The sequence below is a fragment of the Manacus vitellinus genome, unplaced genomic scaffold, assembly GCF_001715985.3.
Source record: "Manacus vitellinus isolate BGI_N305 unplaced genomic scaffold, ASM171598v3 scaffold_114_pilon, whole genome shotgun sequence".
Classification (NCBI taxonomy): domain Eukaryota; kingdom Metazoa; phylum Chordata; class Aves; order Passeriformes; family Pipridae; genus Manacus; species Manacus vitellinus.
The window spans coordinates 171,079-193,609 of record NW_021938861.1 but is presented as its reverse complement, the minus strand read 5'-3'; the positions used below and the strand labels follow the sequence as shown (position 1 = coordinate 193,609).

The 22,531-nt window shown below is 53.5% G+C and overlaps 2 protein-coding genes across 2 annotated transcripts in view; one reads left to right on the top strand and one right to left on the bottom strand.

Moving 5' to 3' along the window:
• The window catches only part of DOT1L (DOT1 like histone lysine methyltransferase), a 60,913-nt gene extending 43,404 nt beyond the window's left edge, over positions 1–17,509 (top strand). Inside the window, exons 23-28 of the mRNA XM_029965663.1 lie at positions 665–1,257; positions 1,878–2,083; positions 3,431–3,495; positions 4,425–5,393; positions 6,508–7,097; positions 10,411–17,509. Coding sequence (XP_029821523.1) covers positions 665–1,257; positions 1,878–2,083; positions 3,431–3,495; positions 4,425–5,393; positions 6,508–7,061 — 2,387 coding nt within the window. The 3' untranslated portion in view covers positions 7,062–7,097; positions 10,411–17,509. The remainder of the gene's footprint in view (positions 1–664; positions 1,258–1,877; positions 2,084–3,430; positions 3,496–4,424; positions 5,394–6,507; positions 7,098–10,410) is intronic.
• Positions 17,510–19,977: 2,468 nt separating this feature from the next.
• Positions 19,978–22,531, bottom strand: part of PLEKHJ1 (pleckstrin homology domain containing J1) — an 8,496-nt gene continuing 5,942 nt past the window's right edge. The window contains exons 3-5 of the mRNA XM_029965657.1: positions 21,796–21,886; positions 21,563–21,626; positions 19,978–21,119 (exon numbers count right to left, since the gene is read on the bottom strand). Coding sequence (XP_029821517.1) covers positions 21,036–21,119; positions 21,563–21,626; positions 21,796–21,886 — 239 coding nt within the window. The 3' untranslated portion in view covers positions 19,978–21,035. The remainder of the gene's footprint in view (positions 21,120–21,562; positions 21,627–21,795; positions 21,887–22,531) is intronic.

Sequence of the window (22,531 nt, the reverse complement as noted above, 5' to 3'; positions counted from 1 at the left end):
AGGGGCTTGGGTTGTTTTAGCATCTGTTTTGCAAAAGGGTTTGGCTGCACTTTTCTGTAAAACCAATGAAATATTTTAAAACCCCTTGTTGTAAACGGTTACTGTGTTCCCATCCACCCCTTTTATTTAGAGAGCCCAGGCCTTGCTTGAGCACTAAACCCATTTATGGTACCCCCTGACAAATCCTGAATTCCCTTTCCAAGCTCCCTCCCGTTCAGTCTCTGAAGATCCCTGTCAGCTCCTGAGTTGTTGAACTGTGAGGAGGTGGGCTGTGTGCATGGCAGAGTCCTTCTGCTGTGGGGCAGGAGAGGACTGAGCCTGGCCATCTCTGTGCTTGATGAAAGGAAGGAGCTGAGAGCAGAGGAGCCCTGATTTCAGGAAGTGTAACAATCCAAGCAAAACTTACACTTGAATTCCATTTAAAACTGGGGAGGGCATAGGAGACCTCCATATAACACATGAATTTTGCAGGAGGGTAGTGCAAGTCCCTGACCCCCAAGAGGCAGCTGAGCCCCCCAGCCACGCTGTCAGTGCCCTGTGGAGCAGCAGCCGTGTGTTCCCGTGTGTCCATGGCCCTGGCTGGAGTCTGGAATGCCTCCCAGCCCCGCAGCACGGTGACCTCTGGCTCAGCCCCAGCAATGATCTATACTTTCCCTTTCAACAGGTTTTTCTTACTCTTCTGGCTCCGTGGCAGTCAATGGAAATCTTACAAACAGCCCAGCCCATCTTAACCATAGTGTTGATCAGGCAGCTCTGGACGACTCTGGGAGTCTGTTTAACTCTGTAGGGTCTCGGAGTTCCACCCCACAACATCCTTTGCTAATGATGCAGCCGAGGAACTCTGGGCAGAGCTCCCCTGCCCAGCAGCACTCGGCGAGCCCCAGGCTGGGTGCCCAGAGCCTGGGAGGGGTTTTGCAGTTTGCAGATGCTCAGAAGATCTTTGCCGAAGGAACAAAGGGGGACCTTCAGTCTGATGCAGATCCTGAGACCGAGGCCAAGAGAAGAATCATCTTTACAATCTCTCCTAATACAGGACATGTAAAACAATCCCCTCCCAGCAAGCACAGCCCTGTGCCCGCGGGCGCTCGGCTGGAGCTCGGCCAAGCCCACGCCCAGGACGGGAAGAAGCGGGGCCGGAGGAAGAGATCTGGGAATCTCAGCGGGAGCTCCGGGGTCTCCCCCAAGCGCAAACCCCTCCCTGCTGTGTCTGGGCTCTTTACGCAGCCGTCGGGGTCACCCCTCAACATCAGCTCCATGGTAAGAGCTCTGCCATTATCCCTGATTCCCTCTTGGAGTTAGGGATGAGCTCCAGCTGTTCTCTCCCCGGCTGGAGCTGGAATTGGTGTCAAGACTCTTCGGGAATTGCTGCGAACTCGGTGAACAGTGTGAACATCTTGCAAGAGTTCTGTGCTGCCAGAGCATTAAGAATTAAAAATAATCTCTTCCCTCATGACAAAGAGCTTGTTTCTGCACTGAAGTTGATATTTAGGCTGTAGATTCAATATTTTGAAAATAGTTTAAGCTAAGATTGACTAAACAGCCTAAGAGTGCCAGAAGCATATGGCATTCTTGCTAATGAAGCCAGTTATAGAGCTGTGCTCGTGTGATCCTGCAGTGGAGTTTGAAAGGAAAACGATTATCCTATGTCTTCATTTCTGCCTTGAAACATAATATCAAAGAATGAGAATTAGCTATTTTTCCAAGTTATATTTGACCTTTCACCCCAGGTTCTAATGCAGGAGGGGGCATATAGTGCTAAAGAAGCAGCTGTTGCATGTCCTAGAGCGAGTTAAGCCTGCCTTTAATACCCTTAACAAGATGCCTTGTTTCTAAAGGGATGCTCTCATCTGTAACTCCTTTCTTTCCTTCTTGCCCAGGTCAATAACATTAACCAGCCCTTAGAAATAACAGCCATTTCCTCTCCTGAAAACTCCCTGAAGAACTCTCCTGTTCCTTACCAGGACAATGACCAGCCCCCCGTGCTGAAAAAGGAGAAGCCCCTCGTTCAGAGCAACGGTGTCCATTACTCCCCCCTGACATCAGATGACGAGCAGGGCTCTGAGGATGAGCACAATAGCAGCAGGTGAATGCACAGGCACAGCTCAGGGGGAGATTTCTCTGAGCTGATAACCCTGCTCTGAACTGCAGGGCTGTGTTAAGCCTCTTTGTTCCCCTGGCTTGGAGACCCAGTCCATTATCCCAAGCCTCTTACGTGGAACAGGGAAGGTATTTAGGCAGCAGAGCTTGACTGTGGGAACCTGCTGCTGCAGTGTTTGCAACGCTGGCAGGGGCTGGCCTCTGGCACAACTGGTGTGGAAGTGATTTGGGGAAAGAGAGGAGACTGAGGGGAGACTCCTCGGGGGCTGCAGCTCCTGCCGAGGGGAGGCGGAGGGGCAGGGACTGAGCTCTGCTCTGGGACCAGGGACAGGACCCAGGGAAGGGCTGGAGCTGTACCAGGGGGGTTGGGATGGATCTCAGGGAAAGGTTCTTCCCCCACAGGGTGCTGGGGCACTGCCCAGGCTCCCCAGGGCAGTGAACACGGCCCCAAGGCTGCCAAACTCCAGGAGCGTTGGACACAACGCTCTGAGGGACAGGGGGGATTGTTGGGTTCTGGCAGGCATGGGTTGGACGATGAATCCTTGTGGTCCCTCCAGCTTCAGGAATATTTTATGGTTCTGTGATTTATTTCCTGGGTTGCCTGGGAGGAGCACTGAGGTTGTGTGTGATCTCTAAGGATCTGTTTCCCACTTACTCTCACTTTGAACCTTTGTTCAAAATTCTTTCATTTCCTGCCCAAACATTGATGTGTTGCCTCCTGAAAACACATTACTTGACCCCTTTGCTGCCGGGGGTACATTTTTTTCTTTTTAAGGGTCGAAAATTGGTTAATTGCTCAGAGGACAGGGTTAGGTGGATCTGGGAAGGAATTGTTGGCTGTGAGGGTGGGAGGCCCTGGCAAAAGGTTACCCCAGAGCAGCTGTGGCTGCCCCATCCCTGGCAGTGTCCAAGGCCAGGTTGGACGGGGCTTGGAGCAACCTGGGCTGGTGGAAGGTGTCCCTGCCCATGGCAGGGGGTGGCACTGGATGGGCTTTAAGGTCCCTCCCATCCCAAACCATCTTATGGTTCTATGAAAAATAACCACTCCAGAAATGGGGTTCTACTTCTTATTCTGAAAGAAATGCAGCAATAAAATCCCCTGAATGTGCCCTAATCTTGGCAAAGAGCAATAGCTCTGTCATAGCTTTTACCTCAAGTTTGTTGTGGGTTTTTTGAATGCTTTTAAGCTCCTTTAATAACACACAGCTGTCTGAGCTGGTTTGTATACTCTGGTTATCTGCTAAGATGTGATGACGAGGAAGGCAGACTGGGAGGGTAAATGTGCCACAGAAGGTTTGCAATAAGTGCTTTAACCTTTTTATTTTCCCACTAGAATTGAGAGGAAAATTGCAACAATATCATTGGAAAGCAAATCTCCACAGAAGACTGTTGAAAATGGTACGTGTGGGGAATGTTACTGGTTTGTGGTGATGGTGGGACTGGGGGGTGGGTGTCTGGCCCTGGCTGAAGCTGTCGGGCAGCAGCAGGTTTCTCTTTGCTGCTGGGCAGACTGAAGTTCTTTATTATAATTGAGACAGGTAGCCAATAATTACAGATTTTGGGTCACTTCTTTCTGTAGTTACAGGTCTCGAAAGATCTGACCCTTGTTTTCAGTGATTCAGGGTTCAGGGAGGGGTCTGTAGGACAAAGACTGAGGGAGAAGTAGATCAGCATTCTCAGACTTTGTCAGAGCTTTAAAGGAAAGGTTGAGAGCTCTTAACTGACTTCACAAATATTTCTACCTTTGGATCAGACTTATAAAATGTGGGTGCTGAAAGATAAAAAATGTGGGTGTTGCCCAGGGAAGGGAACGGAGCTGGGGAAGGGGCTGGAGCACCAGGAGAGGCTGAGGGAGCTGGGGGGGCTCAGCCTGGAGAAAAGGAGGCTCAGGGGGGACCTTCTGGCTCTGCAACCCCCTGACAGGAGGGGGGAGCTGGGGGGGGTTGGCTCTGCTGCCAGGGAACAAGGGACAGGAGGAGAGGGAACGGCCCCAAACTGTGCCAGGGGAGGTTTAGATTGGATACTAGGGAATATTTCTTCATGGAAAGTGTGGTCAGGCATTGGAAGAGGCTGTCCAGGGCAGTGGTGGAGTCACCATCCCTGGGAGTGTTAAAAAAACATCTGGATGTGGCCCTTGGGGACAGGGGTTAGTGGTGACCACAGTGATGGTGCTGGGCTGGTGGTTGGACTCAATGATCTTAAAGGTCTTTCCAACCTCAGGGATTCCATGGGTGTGTTAAACCCTGTTTTCAATGAAAATGGAGAATCGAATGCCTTCAGTTCAGTGACTGCTGGTTTTTGACCTCCCCAAATCTTCTCCCCCCCAGGCGGCCCCTTGAACGGGCGGAAACAAGCCCAGGGCACCGAGAACATGAACAGCAGCAAATGGAAATCCACCTTCTCCCCGATCTCTGACATCAACCTGACCAAAACCACGGACAGCCCCTTGCAGTCGGGCTCGGCCCTGAGCCAGAGCTCCCTGTTTGCCTTCCGACCGCCCTCCGAGGAGAGCCTGGCCCTGGACGGGGCCAAGGCCGCGGCACACGCCAGGAAGGGCATGGCCGTGCCCCCAGACGGGCTCAGCCCTGGCACCAACCCCTCCAACGGCTTCGCCTACAACGGGGGCCTCTCTGCCGAGCTGGGCCTGCACAACTTCATGGACGGTGCTTCCCTCCCACACAAGGCTCCGGACGGGGCCGCTCCCAACTGCTCCCTGGGATTCCCGACCCAGCGGGGCAAGGACGTGGGATCCGTGTCGGACACGAACCTGTTCCTGAACAAGAGGCAGCTGGAAGGGCTGGGCAGCTCCAAGGGGGAAGAGCTGAGTCGCTCTGGGGCCAAGGGCAAAGAGCTCGGCGAGCTGGGCGGCCGCGCGGGGGGTTCCTCGGAGAAGAGCTCCCTGCAGCACAACGGGAAGGTCGGCAAGGGAAGGGACCGAGAGGTGGAGTTTAAAAACGGCCACAACCTTTTCATTTCTGCTGCTGTTTCGTCTGGTGGCCTTCTGAATGGTAAAAGCCTTTCTACTGCTGTTTCTTCAGCAGGCAACCCAGCATCTTCTGTTCCGACCCACCACCCCTTCCTCAACACTCTGACCACTGGATCGCAGTTCCCCCTCGGCCCCATGGCCTTGCAAGCAAACCTCAACTCGGTGACAAACTCCTCAGTATTGCAGTCCTTATTTAATTCCATGCCAGCTGCTGCCAGTCTGGTCCACGTGTCATCAGCTGCAACCAGACTGACTAACTCTCACACTATGGGGAACTTCTCTCCTGGGGTTACAGGTGGAACAGTTGGAGGTAGGCAGAACTCTTTCTCTGGTATAAGGCAGGGCCTAAAGGAAAGTCTGACACTGCCTCTCCAGGGGTGAAACCCTTTCATTTCTACAGGATGTGAAGCAGATGTGTCCCACATAAGCAGTCTCCTCTCTCTCTCTTGGAATTGCTAGGATGAGTTCAGTTCCCCACAGTGAAATCTCGTGAGCTTTGTCTGCTAGATGAGCTTGTTGTATCACCCCAATGAAACAATGCACCCAGACTTTGTGATTGCTGATGTTTGCTTGTTCAGATGTGTCTGTGTTGGAACCAACTTAGGTCTGACTGCAGGTAACAGATTTCACTGGTCATGGTACCGAGTTAAGGATCTCTAACTTGTGAACTTGAGTAAAGGTTGGGATTAGGCCTGGAATGGATTTAGCGTGATCCAGGAGGAGCAGAACATCAGAGGAGATGGTGTTGGGAGTTTCATAGCAGTTCTGGCTCTTGAATGGACACGAAGAGCATTTCTTGGCCAGGAAGGGCAGTGCCATATGCACCTTGCACTTCTGGGATTCTGCACAGGCTTGGCTCCTGTGGCCCACACCGGGGACAAGCTGGCAGGACTAGAAGATAGGCTGGACCTGCCATTTCTCAGTATCCAGGGCAGTTTTTCTTACCTGTCCATAATCACTCAGGCACCATGTCGGGAAATCCTAACTCTGCCATCTCTCAGCACGTAGATTTGCTGCAGTTCCAGCTCCCCTCTGCTGCCCTGTAAGCGGGGGAGCAGGAGGTGGGGAGGGAAGAGCAGCACTTTGAGTCTCCAGATAAACCGACTCTAAAGACCACGTAATCTCATCCCAACCCTGCCTCTGGGCTATAGAACTGACAGTTCTTGGGGCTGACCATTTCCCCTCGTGGCAGTTAGAGGTTGGCAGTAGGAAAGGTAAGTGCACTCTTTTGTACCTCCCGGCCTGCACCATTATCTCCCATTGCTTGCTGCCTTCTCACGCTGCATATTTTTGTATGGGGCTGGACTATTATAATTTTGCTTTTTTTTTTTTTTAATTTTGCTTCTTTGTTTTGTTTCTCTTGTCACTTTGAGACTGTACCAAAGCCCGTCTGTTGAAGCTGAGTTTTTCTCTCCTGTTTGCAGGTATTTTTAACCACGCGGTGCCTTCTGCCTCCTCCTCTCATCAGTTTGGAGCCAGTTTCAGCAGCAGTGCTGTCTCTAGCAGCACAGTGCTAAGCTTAAACCCTCTGCAGGCTGTTGCCAGCACCTCATCCTCATCCTTCCCACCCTCTGCCTCTAATTTAGTAACATCTAGCGAGACTAGAGCCGCTCAACCCCTCAGCAGGGCGCCCGTGCAGCCCGTTTTCCACCCCCCTCCTAACGTGTCCTTGCCTCCCCCTCCTCCTTTGCTCGCTTCTAACCCTGAGCCCGCGCTCCTGCAGAACCTGCCATCCCTCCCGGCTGGAGAAACATTCCTGCCCCCCTCCTCCTCCTCCTCCTCCTCCTCCTCCTGTGCTGCTTCTGTCCAGTCTAACGCTTCTTTGTCTCTCAAACTCGCCTCCCTCCAGCACAAACCCTCCCGCCCCTCCTTCACCGTGCACCACCCGGCCGTGCCGCAGCCCGGCGCTGCCATGTGGGTCACGCTGGGCGTGCAGCCCCCGCTGGCCTCGCACCTCCCGGCGGGGAAGCCGCGCTAAAGGGCCCGGCTCGAGCCGGCGGGGCTGCTCTGCAAGGTAAGGCCGGGCACGGACCCGCAGGGCTGGGCACAGAGGGCTCCATCCTGCAGAGACAGGGCAGGGAGGGGCGGAGAGACCTCTCACATGGGGCAGAACTTCTAAACCAGGGGGGAAATCCTCTGAAGTGGGGTAGAATCCACTAAATTGAGGGAAGAATCCCCTAAAAGGAGGGAAGAATCCTCTAAAATGAGGGAAGAATCGCTTAAAACAGGGGAAGAAACATCTAAAATGAGGCAAGAATCCCCCTAAAATGAGGCAAGAATCCTCTAAAATGGGAATAAGCATCTTATAGGGACGCTTCTTCCGGGGAAGAAACCTGGAATGGGGAAAGAATTCTCTAAAACGGCGATAAAACCTTTAAAATGGGAAAGAAGCCTCTAAAATGGGGAAGAAACCTCTAAAATGGGAGAAGAATCCTCTAAAACAGGGGAAGAAACATCTAAAATGGGGAAGAAATGTCCAAAATGGGAAGAAACTTCTAAGCTGGGAAGAATCCTCTAAAATGGGGAGAAAACCTCTAAAATGGGGAAAAAACCCTCTAAAATGGGAGTAGAATCCTCTGAAACAGGGAGAAAAACCTCTAAAACAGAGGAAGAATCCCCTAAAAGGAGGGAAGAATCCCCTAAAATGGGAAGAAGTGTCTATAAAGAGAAGAAACCTGGAACAGGGAAAGAACTCTCTAAAATGGAGAGAAAATCTCTAAAATGGGAAGAATCCTGTAAAATGGGGAAGAATCCTCTAAAACAGGAGAAGAATCCTCTAAAACAGGGGAAGAAACATCTAAAATGGGGAAGAAATGTCCAAAATGGGAAGAAACTTCTACAATGGGAAGGATCCTCTAAAATGGGGAGAAAACCTCTAAAACAGGAAGAATTCTGGAAAATGGGGCAAGGATCCTCCAAAATTGGGGAAGAAACCTCTCAAATGGGGGAAAAAATATCCTCTGAAGTGGGGCAAGAATCCTCTAAAACAGGAGAGAAATCTCTGAAACAGATGATGAATTCTCTAAAATGGGGGGAAAGCCTCTAAAATGGGAAGAAATGTGTAAAACAGAGGAAGAATTATCTAATATGGGGAAAAAAACATCTAAAATGGGGGAAGAATCCTCTAAAATGTGGGAAGAACCCTCTAAAATGGGCCAAATCCATGTGAAATGTGGGAAGCAAGTCACCTGGTGGCAGAGGCTGGGGAGAGTGGCTGCTCTGTGCTCTGGGAGTCAGGATTTCTCGACAAGGAGAGCTCACAGGGGGAACTGCTCTGGCACTGTAGGATCATGGCCAGGATTGTTGGGATCACCTTGTGGAAGTGTTTATGTCTGAGGATCAGCAGGCAGGAGGAAATGTCTGGTTTTGATGTGGTTTTATGGAGTTGGGGGCAGTGGGGGTTGCCCTTCTGACCCTCCCACACAAGCTGGTCCCACACTTGTCCCGTGGTGCTACTTTGGGCCTGTGTGTGGTGGTCTTGGTTTCACTGCCAGTCAACAGCAGCTGCTTGAAATAGTCCTCAAGTTCCCAATGTCCAGGTGTCAGGCTCTGGAGAGCAGATCCCCTGGGCTTGCAGTGCAGTCAGTGCCCCTGCCCTGCTGGAAACACAGAACGGGCAGCACAGGAGGGCTGGGAATGCCCTGGCACTGCCAGGGCTGCCAGGAACAGGCTCAGCAGATGCTCCATCTGTGTCCCAACCTCTGGGATGAGAACTCAGGGAATGCTCAGGGTGCTCCACACAGGGGCTGTAGCAGAGGAGGGTTCCATGGCCATTCCTCCTGAAGCAGGTGTTTGTCTCTAGAGCAACTCCAGAATAAACTGTACCACCACAGGGCTGGGGGCTGTGGTTCCTGACAATGTCTGGGGCATCCTGCTGTCAAACAACTCATGCTTGCCAAGGGCCACCAGCCTGTCCGGCCCCGGGGCTGGCTCCGTGCTTTCCGTGTAGGTCTGTGCTGTTGTTGTGTCCACTGATCCCAAAGCTACAAACGTGGTTGAAAACACTCTTTGCTGCTTATAAAGATTACAATATACCTGAGAGATTCTTTGTGCATTGTGTATAAGTGTTTTCCTCACCAAATTGCTCCACAGGCACCACAAAGCCTCCCTGGGGCTTTGTGAGGCACGTAAGTATTCCCTGTCCTTCCCCCCAGGAGAGGGAGGCCGAGGAAGGGCTTTGAGGACTGCGGGACCTGTGTGGGGAGGGGAAGACCCTGAACAGAGACAAGATGGGGAAAAGTGAGGGTGGGGCTGGTGAGGAGGGTCAGGTTTGGGGTTCTGTGCAGTGGGAACCCCTGGACATGAGGCCGTGCTGGACTAGGCCGAGATTGTCCCAGTCACTAAAAATTCAGGACAATAGACAAGGCACAAAAATGGCTTGTGGAGAAGAGTAGGTGGTGACAAAGCTGGGCTGTGGAGCAGGGGAGCAGAACTGGTGGTCCCAGAGATGGCAGGCTGGCTGTGATCCTGCTCCCTGGGACTCGAGCACAGGTCACGTGTCGGAGCAGTTCCATTGGGTTTGGAGGGAATATCCATGGTCAGGCCGTGCTGAACCAAGGCTGGCATCTGGAACTGGGGGCTAAAATAACCTTCTTTGCCTCTCTGCCCTGGAGCCAGGCTGGGAGAGCTGGGGGTGCTCATCTGGAGGAGAGGAGGATCCAGGGAGAGCTGAGAGTCCCTTGCAGGGCCTAAAGGGGCTCCAGGAGAGCTGGAGAGGGACTTGGGACAAGGGATGGAGGGACAGGACAAGGGGAATGGCTTCCCAGTGCCAGAGGGCAGGGATAGATGGGATATTGGGAAGGAATTGTTGACTGTGAGGGTGGGGAGGCCCTGGCACAGGTTGCCCAGAGAAGCTGTGGCTGCCCCTGGATCCCTGGAAGTGTCCAAGGCCAGGTTGGAGCAATCTGGGATAGTGGAAGGTGTCCAAGGCAGGGGGTTGAAACTGGGTGATCTTTAAGGTCCCTCTCAACTCAAACCAGCCTGGGATTCATAATTTCCCCTTCATGGTATTAAAAAATTCAGAGCAGATGAAGGTGTGACACAACCAGTGAAGTGCTGGGGGGGATCCTCTCCCCCACTCCAGGTCAGCCCCGTGGGACAGAATTCAACACAGTCCCACTGGCAGCTCAAAAAACTGCCACTTGGAAGGGCCCTGTGTCTCTTGGGACATCCATCCTTGTCATCTAACTGGGATTGGGCCAAGAGCTGCTCCATCTTTGCTGGCTGAGGAGGCCTTGGAGCGGTGTAGAAATGCTTGACACATCTAACACACAGCAGATTTTGGTCTTTTATTTAGATGAGTCTCTTCCTCTCCTCCTGTTGTGCAGGTAACTAGGATTTCTACCTCAACCCAATGTGACCTATGCAAGGACAACGTGGACCAACTTCACTCGGCTTCCACTGAAAGGTGCTCACCTGGCCTGTGCAGGGGTTTCTACTCTCTTACTACTGGACAAAATAAAAACCATAAAAAGACCTAAACAACAGAGCAAACATTTACTGTGAATCTGAGTTTAAAAAAAAAAGAAAAAAAAAGGCAAAAAAAAAAAGAAAAAGGCAAAAGAAACGCTTAAAGCTCCAGTTTGTATTGTTGATAGTTTAGCTAAAGTATTTATCTTTTTTTAAAGTGAAAACAATTTTGACTTATTTTATTCCACCTAGTCTCATAAACACAAGTTATTATTAAATTCTCTGAATACTAAAGGACTGGCACACCAGCAGAGATGTAGAGAGCCTCCTCGGTGCTATTTTGTCCGTCAGAACTGTGCCTCTAGTTTGAACCCTTGGTGCTGATTTGGAGGGTTGACCAATGCCAAACCCAGTTTTTGGGAAGGCCTACAGCTTATTTATTCCCCTGACTCTGTTCATATCCCAAAATCCACCTGGTTGGCAGCAGAGTGAGCGACAGAGGAAGGACTTCTCCTCCCTGGGGGTGATTTGGACTGAGCCAGGCGCTGCCAGCTGGGTGGGTTTGAGTTGTGTTCATGGCAAAGAGCTCCAGGGCACAGTTGGAACACGAGAATTCCAAGTGCTGCCCCTTTCAAACTCCTCCCCTGGGCCATGTGCTGGTGGCACTCAGGTCACTGTGAATTTTGGTAGCTAAGTCTGGTCGCTCCCTTTGGGCCTGTGAACAGGGTGTGTGATCACTGGTGTTGGTCCAGCCCTTTTCCCAGCCCTGGGAATTCTGAACGTTGTGCTTCTGTCCTGCTGCAGGTGGCAGATTTCCCCGGCTTGCTGGTTTTGTTCCAAGTGTTTTGTTGGTAGGGTTTTGATACTTGACTCTGAGCTGGCTTAGCCCTGTACATTTGTTGACCAAGTGCATTTTGCTTTCGTGTTCCTCTGCTTTCAGTAGGTCTTAACTGGTAGTTCACAAAAACACCCTGCTCTGCCTGGCTGTGCTGCCACTGTCCCACGGGGGCAGGGGGTTGTGTCGTGACTCATGTACAGAAAGAGCCTCCAAAAGGCTGATTTTATGGAGATGTGATGGAAACTTATGGATTTCCTATATTTTATTTCACTTTTAGGTTGTACAATGCACAGTGAACTTGTGAAAACTTATTTATTTGAGTGCACAAAGTGAGGGGAAGAGGAGGATTCCAGTAGGAATCGGGCTGGGCTGAGTTTATCTGGGCCAAGCACCACTAAAGGCAACTGCAGTGGAAGGGGGATTGTGATGGGAATGGCTGGAAAAAACACATTGAGGCTTTGGGAAACACCTCCCTGCTGGCCCTGGTGCTCTGAGGGGTAGCAGTGGCTGCTCTGTGTCCTTAAATCCCTCCTGGGGAGTCTCCCACCTCCAGCAGTCAGGCTTTGGCTGTGAGCACCCCATGGAGCATCCTGGGGTCACCAACAGCTGGATAACTCCTGCCTTGGGAGGAGGGGAGGTCCCTCTGCCCTCCTGGGCTCTCCTGCTGCCTGGATCCAGGAGCAGGGTTGGGAATGCTGTGTTCCAAGAGCAATCTTAGGAGAGATTTGGGACCAAGTGCAGTTATTTTGTTGATTCCTGAGCGTGTGTTCCACGGGCAGTCTTTGTGAGCAAACTGGGGATCCGACTTTGCTGCCTTATTCCCTGGGAAGGGAAGGGATTGACAGCCCTGGGAACTGGGGACATTTGGGAACGTTTTCTGTGCCATGGGTGGGGCAGGACTGGGCAGTGGAGCTCCTGCTGAGGGACTGACAGGGTGGTGAAAGCCTGGGAAGGGCAGCAGAGCTCCGAGGGGAGAGTGAGGAACATCCAGTAGCTTCTAGTGGAAGCCAAACACAGTGTCCTGGAATCCAGGAGGACAATGTAACCCAGATGTTTTGCAGCTGGGAGTTGGGCAGCTCCAGCTTTTTTCCCAGCCCAGGGCAGAGTGCTGGGGCCTCTGGAGGCTTTAACTGAGTGATTAGTGGAGGGACAGTGGCCTTAATTAGCGACACCTCCCCCATCTGTTGTTCCTCCGGTGAGAGAAGAGGAAAGACAAGGTTTTCATCACCCTGATTCGATCAGCTCCCTGCCTGCAGAGGGACCAGGATATGGTGCTCCTTGGACCTGCTGTGCCCCCTTCACCCCAAAGCACAGAGATCAGCAGGAGAACTCTGCCCCCCATGTGTGCTGTGCAGGGAGAGCTCGGGGCATTCCTGGGACACGTGTGGAGATGCTGCTGGAGAAGGAACCAGTCCAGAGACCCTGCAGAACCCCCCGTGCTTTCCAGCACTTCTATAACCCTGTATTGCCCTGGCACTCCTTGGGTGCTGAGCATGGACAGATCCTTGCTGTGGGAATGGCCCTCCCTGCCCTGATGTTCACAGCATTCCAGGAGCTGCTGTCTGGGAGCAGGATGGACATGGAGCAGTGGTGGCCTTGGCAGTGGCTCTTTACAGGTGGACTCTGTGATCTCAGAGCTCTTTTCCAACCTCAGTGATTCCATGATTCCACAACCCTAAGTTTGCCCTCTGCTCTCCAGTGGGTGCTGTGGGAAGGGCATCCCCCTGTCCCCCGGTGTCCCCTGTGCCAGGGGGCTGTGGATCAGCAGTGGAATGGGCAGCACAACCCCCTGGAGCTCAGCACAGGGTGTTACTGGGCCACTGCCAACCCCCCAGTGCCCTGAAGTTGGTGAGTCTCCAGAATCATCCAGGAAGGCCCAAGGAAAGCAGACCTGTTTGACGTGTCTTGGGATGTGCTGGAAGGGGATCCAGCCTGGCTGAACCTCAGCCTTCACCTACCTCTGCACCCCCCCTGCTGCCATGGCAGTGCTGGGTCCGTCCTGGCAGCCCCTGATGGAATCTGGAGCTGCTCTGGCTTCACCAGGGTCTTCCCCCACACCTGGCACCTTCCCTGTGCCATGGACCTGGTCCTGATCCCCGGGATGTGCTTCCAGAGGGGGCCTGGAGACCTGGTGCCTGCAGAGCAGAGCTGAGGTGGGAAGCCAGGAGAGCAGGTTTTGATGTCTCAGTGCTGTGTGAGCTGGGAGATGTTGTGGCTAAGAGACTCCTGGTTTTGTCTTCCCCCTCCCTGATGTTTTATGGCTTTGCAAGTTCAACTCAGCATCCTGGAATCCTGAGTTGGAAGTGACCCACAGGGATCATCGAGTCCAAGCCCTGGCCAGCTTGTTTCTCCTCTGAAAACTGGGAAGAGCTTTTCCCTGGCTGAAGGAAGAGCTTTGAGCTGCTGGGATCTCATCCATGTGGCTCCAGGCCCACGACCCCCTGACCCCACTGTCCGAGCACTGAGCCCGAGCCTGAAACCTGTTTGCAATAATTGAAGATACTCTGGAGTGATCAAAGCCAAAAGAAAAGAATTCCTTCTGTGTTACCACATCCTGTCTGTGCTGGGTCCAGTCATTCCGGGGCTGTCACACACGTCCCCTCTCCTCCACACCACTGCTGCCAGCCAGGGGCTCGGCAGGAAGCTGAAATGCATCGTTGCCAAAAAAAAAAAATGGAACTTCCTGAGTGTTGTGCTGAGGAAAACCTGTCCCTGCTGCTCAATGTCAGCCTTGAGGAACAAACTCTTCCTTTTTTGGGGATTTGCTACCTCTGGCTCACTGGTCCCAGTCCCCTGGGACCCCCCCCATTCCATCCTGGGAGGGCTCCAAAGGCACCTGGACTCGGGATCTGCTGCAGATCAGTCACTCAGCAGCAATCCTTCCACTATCCAGGGGTGTGGAGGCACCCACAGCTGGAATGCTGAGGGAGAGAGTGGGAAAACACTGCTGGAGGATGGAGAGGTTCGTGCTGCTGGACCCGAGCTGGTGTGTGGGATAACGGGGACATTGAGGTGTCCCACCATCACCTCGTGCTGCAAAGGAGGCTTTGCCTTTAGGAAAAGTGTGGATCAGTCTGGACAAGCAGTGCTGGGAACATCTTCACCTCTCAGTGTGATGGATGCAGTGGGAGAGAGGAGCAGGGGAGCAGCAGGGGAGCAGCAAATCCTCCCTGTGTGGGACATTCTGGGCTGGGCAGCAGCTCCAGCTGTTCCTTCTGTCAGCAGGAACTTGTGTCTCCCTGAGCAGACAGATCAGAAGGACTTTCTTGTGCTTCCATCTCATTTCCTTCCTTCCTGGTGGTGACAACCCTTCATCTGTCAGTGCCTGGTTTGTGCTGCCCCTGCTCTGGGCTGGGTTTGGCCCCGGGCTCTGCCTGGGCTGGGGAGCTGGATCCCTCTGTGCCAGGAATCACTGGTGGCATGAAGGAGAGCTCGTAGGGTCTCCCTCTGTGATCCACAGTGGCTGAAGCCCCCAGGCAGGAGGGTTCCATCACTTGCTCATGAACAGATCTGCTCATCACTTTTTGAATCTGGAGATTCCAAATCCCCAGGACTTGATGCCCAACCTGGAGCTCTCCCAGCTCTGGGTCCCGCTCGGTTCAGGTGCTGAGTCTCTTCTTTCTTCAGTCAGGACTTGAGGAAGTAACTTGTGCAGTTGTACCCTGGCAGTACAGAGGTCTCCAGCTTGATCAGCTCTTCCATCACATCTGGAAACATCTGCACTCCAGAGCTGCTGGGCCTGGGCAGGGCTGGCTGGGGGGTGTCCCTGCCCTCACCCTGGGAGGGTTTCCTTCTGAGAGGTGTGTTGGGGACAGTTCTTTAACCTCCTTCTTTGAGGCTTGGACCGGGTGACCTTTAGAGGTCATTCCCAACCCAGCCTGTCCCGTGATTCCCTGTGCAGACAGGTCTGGGATGGTCTCCTTGGCTTGGAAGGGGAGTGGGAGGAGGTGGAGCCAGATCTGCCTCCCCTGCTCCTGCAGAGCCACCCCAAGGGTGCTCCACACCACAGTGGATTCACTCCCTGTGCTCATCTTGTTCCATCCTTCTCTTGGAAGAGCCTGGATCTTCCTGCACTGCTGGGCTGCCCCTGCCAGGGGAGGGTGGAATTTTCCTTTACTCTGGAATAACGAGCCATGGACAGGTGGCCTCCAGGGCCTGTGTGGTTTGGTTCCTGCTGGGACTGTGTTTAGAAAGCAGCATCTGCTCCCCTTTCCTGCTGCTTTTCCACTTGGAAGACTCCAGGCAGAGGCAAAGCCGAGGGACTGGGTGACAGGGAGAGTCCCTGGGGTGCAGAGGGAACTCCTGGCTCTGGCTCAGGTGGGACACACACTCAGGGCCAGCAAGTGCTTCCAGCTCCCCGAGTTCCCCCAGGGCCCCCCGTGGGATCTGTGGGATCTGTGTGACCTGTGCCCTTGGGATGCTCCTGCTTCCCTGCCCTGCTCCTGCTTCCCTGCCCTGCTCCTGCCCGTTGCTGGAGGAGATTCCCAGTGCTGGGAGTTTGTTCTCCAGCTGCTGATGGTGATTCCTGTCCTGGCCCTTCCTTCCCTCCTTGGCCGGGTCTGGAGCTGGTGCTGAGCTGGGACAGGGGTCCCTGTCCCCACGGAGCCAGTGGGTGCTGCTCATGGAATCCCTTGGGACTGGGTGCTGTGTCCTGGTGCTGATGCCAAGGTGGCTTTGGTTGGTCACGTCCTGCAGAATCCCTTTATTCTGGTGCTGAAACTCACCCTTTCCCCGGGGGATTCTCCACCTTGTTTTTTCTTGGATAACTCCACCTTGGAGTTCTCCCAACTCCCGTGAGTGGCTGTGCTGGAAAATTCTGCTTTTGTTGTTGTTTTGCCTGAGCCAAAAGCACAGAGAGGAGTCAGGACTGGGAGCTCCAGGCTCTGGTGCCTCTGGAGCAGGGGAGGACGTTGGTTTGGACAAGGCTGTGAACCCTCAATGTTGGAAAATCATTCTGGGGAGCAGAAACCAGACAGTGTTTTTGTGAACTATCTTTGCAGCACTGAGGAAAAACTCCCAGGAGTTGGAGTTTTGGGAGCACAGATGTGCAGTCGGTGAACGAGGATTTGAAGTTTTACTGGTTTTAAAGAGGTTTTTTTCCTTCCTTTTTTTTGCTCCATTTCTGTAGTTTGTGGATCAGGTTTTCACTAAAAGCTGGAGAACCAGTTTCAAAATGTTGTTGTGCCATATTTTATTTATCCTTATGCGTTATAAATATATAACTATCTATTTAGACTGAATATTGCATTAAAAGATGCTGTTTTTGAGAACTTCAGGGTTTAAACCCGAGACAAAAAAAAAATGGGAGATACTTCTGCAGTACTTTTGCTGTTTGGGACCTTCTTCCTGAAGAGGCTCCCTAAGCTTTTTATGGTGTAAAACCAAAATCACACCCTGAAATTCCAGGCTGGGAGATGCTGACCCTGAAGTTCTCAGGTTTGTGGTCCTTTGGTTTTCTCAAGGTACATCTGGTTGCTTTTCTGGTGCAGTCAAATAATTTTTTAAAAGGTCTCATCTCTGGAGTTATTGAGGAACAGGTGGAATGGGTCGGTCCATCCTGCTTGGCTTTTTTAACCTATTAATCTTTGAAGTGATCGATTTTTTCCAATTAAAACCCAACTCTTTAGGTCTCTGTTCTACTTAAACTTTTTAGGAGTGAGAGCCTGCCCTCGCTGAGTGGGACTTGGATGGGGAAAGCAGTAGAGGATGAGGTTGCTGTTGCTCAGGAATTGATTAGTAAACTTTTAACTACTAATAAAAGTCCATTTCCCAATGGATTTTTTGAAAAACCCATTTTCTTAGGACAGTGATATGGGATGTTTCCTAGTGAATAGGAATTAGTTTATATAATTTAGCCTATTAAACTGAATTATTTAAAATTCAAACTTCCCCTAATTTATCTTTTTTTTGGATTTTTTTTAATTTTATTTTATTTTATTTTATACTGGTAAGTTGTCCTGTCATTCCTTTCATTCCTCCATAGAAATAGTGTGAATTCTGCTGTGTATATATGTATGTATAATATATATATTTCCACCCTGCCTTTCTAATTCTCCACAATGTAAGAGTTAGTTTTTGCTCCCCTCCCTCCACTTAATTTCTTGTGTCTCTCCCTTGATTTGTAATTGAAACGATGCTTTGAAGTTTTGTCTTTATATTAAAGTGTCTGTATTTTAATACACCGAGATCTTGTGGAGTTTCACTGGGTCAGAGGGGCCTGGAATTGGGGCCAGGAAATGGGATCTGGGGACCTGGTGGCATAGGAGGGACAGAGACCCCCTGACCTGCATTAGGGACCACCTTCAGCTCTGAGGGGCTGGGGGGGCCTGGGGGCAGTTCTGGGCCCCTCAGGACAAGAGGGACACTGAGGGGCTGGAGCTTGTGCAGGGAAGGGAAGGGAGCTGGGAAGGGGCTGGAGCAGCAGGAGCAGCTGAGGGAGCTGGGGGGGCTCAGCCTGGAGAAAAGGAGGCTCAGGGGGGACCTTCTGGCTCTGCAACCCCCTGACAGGAGGGGGGAGCTGGGGGGGGTCGGCTCTGCTGCCAGGGAACAAGGGACAGGAGGAGAGGGAACAGACCCAAGTTGTGCCAGGGGAGGTTTAGATTGGATATTAGGGAATATTTCTCCATGGGAAGGGTTGTAAAGCATTGGCACAGGGCAGTGGTGGAGTCACCATCAAACAGGGGGTGGATGTGGCCCTTGGGACAGGGTCAGTGGTGGCCTTGGCAGTGCTGGGACAGTTGGACTCGCTGAGGTCTTTCCAGCCTAAATGATCCTGTGATTCCCAACCCCTCCCAGTGACATTCCCGTTTAGCCAGCAGTGTCAGCAGTGGGATAAACCCACCATCAGCCAGGGGCTTTAATTCACTGCATGATTCTTAAACCAAGGACCAGCCCTGGATTCCCACAGCCCTTCCCAGCTCTTGGCTCTGCTGGGCCTGACCCAGCTCATCCCAAACATGTTTGGCACCGGAGCTGCCCCTTGGCTCCACCACCAACCATCAGCTGGACCAGGTGACCTTCAGAGGTCCCTTCCAACCCAAACTGTTCCATGAAGAATCCTCTCCAAATCCCATCGTGGAGCCACCCCCAGCTGGCTCCTGGCGAGGCACCTTCCCCCCATCCCTGCTCCTGCTCCAGGGGGAGGAGACCACCTGGACACCCCCTGGAGCTGCTGGTGCTCAGGTGAGAGCCCTGAAACCCCCCCTCCCTGCCAAGGCTCTGTGCCTTAGGACAGCTCTGAGCAGCACATGGATTAAACCAAGATTTATTGGCAACATACAACAGAGAAATGGCTCTGGGGGAGCCTGGGCCCAGCTCTGACTGAAATACAAAACTCCAAGTGTGAAAAATGAACAATTGTCTATAAATCACCAGCAGCTGATGCAGATTTTGATGTGTCTACAAGTACCATCTCCCCTTAATGCTGAACCCCAGCCCGTGTGCCAGCCCTGCCCCAGTGTGGGTCTGAGCTCCTGGGCCCTGGAACTCTTCACAGCATTTGTTTTACATTCACTTAAGAAATGTCACTGGTGCCTCTTGAGCAAGTGTCAGGGTTTGCTCTTGTGCCCAGAACAGCACCTGAAATGCCCCTTTCCTGCACAGTGCCAGTGGGGAAGGGTTGCCCAGTCCTGCTCCAGGACCAGGACACAGCTCTGAGTGCTAAAAAGGCCCCAAGCTTGGCAGAATTCCCGAGGTTTGGGTTAAACTGCACATGGAAGGATCCACTGATGCAGAGCTGAGCCTGGATGTGGCTGTTCTGCCCCTGGAGCTGGAGGGCAGGGGCTGTGGGATGGAGCTGGGGGGGAGCCCATGCTCATCCCAGCTCCAGTTATCCCACTGCCAAGCAGGAATCCTCCCATCCATCCTCTCCCCAATGACCAGACCAGTCTCCTTTCACAGTAAAAGCTGCCATGCCCCCCCTCCAGGCCAGGGGTGCCCCTGCACTGAGGGAAAGCAGAGCTGGTGAGGATTAAAATGCACTTCAAAGCCATCTGAGGACACCAATTCCCTCCAGCACAAGCTCCTGTGGGTTCCTGCTTTTAATCCCTCCTTGCCTGCTTCCCCTGGAGCTGCCATCTGTCTGCAAATGCCCCCTGGCTCCTGCTCCCTGCCCTGGCTCCTCCTGCAGGGCAGCTGCCCCTCAGCTCATTTTGGTGATTTTTGGAGCACCCAGATTGATTCAAGGGAAAGGGAGGATCTGGGGAAAGAAAAAGGGAAAAAATCTTGGCTTTCAGATTAAAAATAAAGCCTCAGTGACAGCTGTCACTGCCCTGGCACCCAGCAGTGAGAGGTAAAGAGGGAAGGCCAGGCCACTAAAGCTCTTCTTTGGGCATTTATTCTCAGCCAAGGAGGAAAAGACCCACAACTTCCCTTCAAGCCCAGCTCAGAGGCTGCTCCACCCACCCTGGAGGGGAACAACACCCAGAGCTGCAGCCCCCAAAGCTCAGGCCCCCTCCCTGTTCCTTCTGCCACCAACCCTCTGACAGTCTCACCTGAGACCCTCCCAGGGGCTTTTCCTGGGGTTTTTCCCGGGCTGGTCCCAGGGGAGCTGCTGTGACAGTGAGGAATGTGGGTGCCCTGCAGCCCTGGGTGTGGGGAGTGTCCTCCCTCCCTCCCTCCCTCCTCTCTGGGCAGTTTTCCTTCCTGCAGCCATGGCTGGTGGGGTGGGGATGTTGTTCCTAAACCCTTCTCTCCTCCTTCCCAGAGCCCCAGGGAGGCAGCCTTGGTTCCCTGGCAGCCCTGGCACAGTGTTTGGTCTGTCCCTTTGGATGCTCCCGAAGGGGGGAGAGGCTGCAGCCCTGGCTCAGGGCCTGGAGGGTTCCTGCCCAGCTGAACTCACCCCCTGCAGCCCAAACCTGCAGCCAGAGGGAGCAGCTCCTGCCTCTGCCAACCTCTCCATCTGCCTTTCCTCCCTGGAAAGCTGGATCAGAGCTCAGCCCACAGCTCTGCAGAGGGGCAGGAGCCCACAGGGATCCCTCCCTGTCCCTGTTCCCGACTGTTCCCTTTGTTCCCTCGGCTGGGCTGGAGTGAAGGCTCCCTCCAGCCCCCAGGAATCACAACACCTGCCCAGGGAAGGGAGAAGAAAACCCCCAAAGGCAAGTGCCAGTGGCTGCCCAGAGCTGCTGCCTCGGCACAGGGGAGCAGATGGCTCCTGCCCGGCAGCTGGAGCTGTGGCTGAGCATTCCCAGTGTTACTGGGAGCATTCCCAGTCCTCCCTGCTCACCAGCTCAGCTCCCCAGAATGGCTCTGCAGGAGCAGGAGAGGGCAGGACAGGAGGGGGTTAACCCTGGAGCACAGAGATGTGATCACAGCATCCTCTTACAGCCCCAAGGGCTCCCTGGAGATTGAGGGAAGATCCTGAGCCAGGAAAGCTGCAGCTCCTTCAGGAGAGGGACAGGGAGGAGCAGGAGAAGGGCTGGAGCTCCAGCAGCTCCAGGCCCTGGAGGACATTGGGTGCTGGGAGCTCTGTCAGCCCCTGCCTCTGCTCACCCCAGGGGCCAGAGGGTTCTGCTCCCACCCCAAGGGAGCAGTTCAGCCTCCACAGCTGGGAAAGTGGGAATGTACAAGGAATTCCCTTTAAAAAAAAAAGAATAAAAAATGATTTAGGTAATAAATAAAAGAGTCCCTTGGTCACTGTGGGGCTCTGCTGTCCTTCCCAGGGGTTGGGGTGGCCCTGGGGAGCCTGCTCAGGACTCAGGAGCCAGTTCAGCCCAGGTGAGGGAATTCCTGCTGGCGTTTTCCCAGCTGGAAACGGGCTTCCTCCGAGATCCCGTACTGCTCCAGGGGGTCCTGCAGGAGAGCACAGGGAGGCAGCAGTGAGAGGCAGACAAAGGGGTGCAGGAAGTCCAGCAGCCCCTGGGAGGACACAGGACACAGCAGGTGACCAGGGGCTGTGGGCACAGGGAGTCACTGGAGCAGGGATGCTCCGAGGGGCCTGGCAGGGTGGGAGCAGCATCTCCACCCACAGATCTGGCCAGGGCTGGGGGTGAACTTTCCAGAGACCTGCTGGGAGTCCAGGCAGGCCTGTCCAGCTCCAGTCCTTGGACCCCCAGCATGGCAGTGTGTGTGTCTGAGGGTCCGAGCAAGCACAGGAAGGTTCCCCATGGCTCCCCATGGAATCTGGGATCTCCTTCCAGATCAAACAGCCTGTGCAGGACTGGCAGCAACACCCACAGTCCCCAGCTCCTGTCCAAACCCATCAGTCACCACCTGACCCCGAGGGCCTCACTCACCTTCCCTGTCATCTTCTGGATCTCATTCCGGTAGAAGATCAGGCTCCTCCTCAGGAACTCGTAGCTGCAAGACAGGAGCAGACCCTGCTGAGCACGGGAGGATGTGGGCAAGTTTCAGATGCTATTTAGGGCTGGGGGAAGCTGGTTTGGGAGGGACAAGCCCTGTGCTCCCGGGTTCCCCCAGGCTGAGCCCGGAGCTCCCGGCACAGCCTCGCTCCGATGGCTCTTCCCACCTGGCTCGTTTGAGGGCCTCGACCCACTCCTGGCACTGCTCCTCACTGGCACACTCGAAGCAGTATTTCCTCTCTGGCTCCTCGATGAAACCTGCCAGGAACAAGGAAAAGGCTCGAGGGGAGCAGCCCGTGCTCCCCTGCCAGGCTCAATTAGCACCTCTGTTAATGAGGATGAGCTGGGAGCGAGTTGGGAACCCCAGCCCTGGACCCTCTCCTGTTCCCTCCCCGCTCTGGCTGCCCTGGAGCAGCTGCCTGGGACATTTGTCAGCTTCCAGCAGCCAAAGACCTCGGGAAGAGCAACTTCCCAAATGGGAGCAATTGAATTGAAGCAGATCTGGGACTGGAACTCCCTGAGGCTCCTTGGGAGGGATTTAAATCAAAGGGAAAAACAGCCCTGAGGAAGGGCCTGGGATGCAGGCACAGAGCAGCCCCTGAGGAGTTGAACTGCACTGGGAGAGGGCCCTGGGCTGCATTTGCTGGAGGCTTTTGGGAATGTGGTGCCGTGCAAATCCCTGTGCAACTCCAGTCCTGTACAGGACAGAACCAGGAATCTCAGCAATCCCTGAGCCCAGAGCTCTGCCCTGCACAGACCCTGGGGGTCAGGCTGCACCAAGCGTGGCACAGCCCCAGCCCCACATGGCTGCTGGGGGGTTTAACCCTTCCCTCCCTCGGGAATCCTCCCCACAGACAGCCCCAAACCCCCCGACTCAGCAGGACTGGTGTGCTGGGGCTGCTC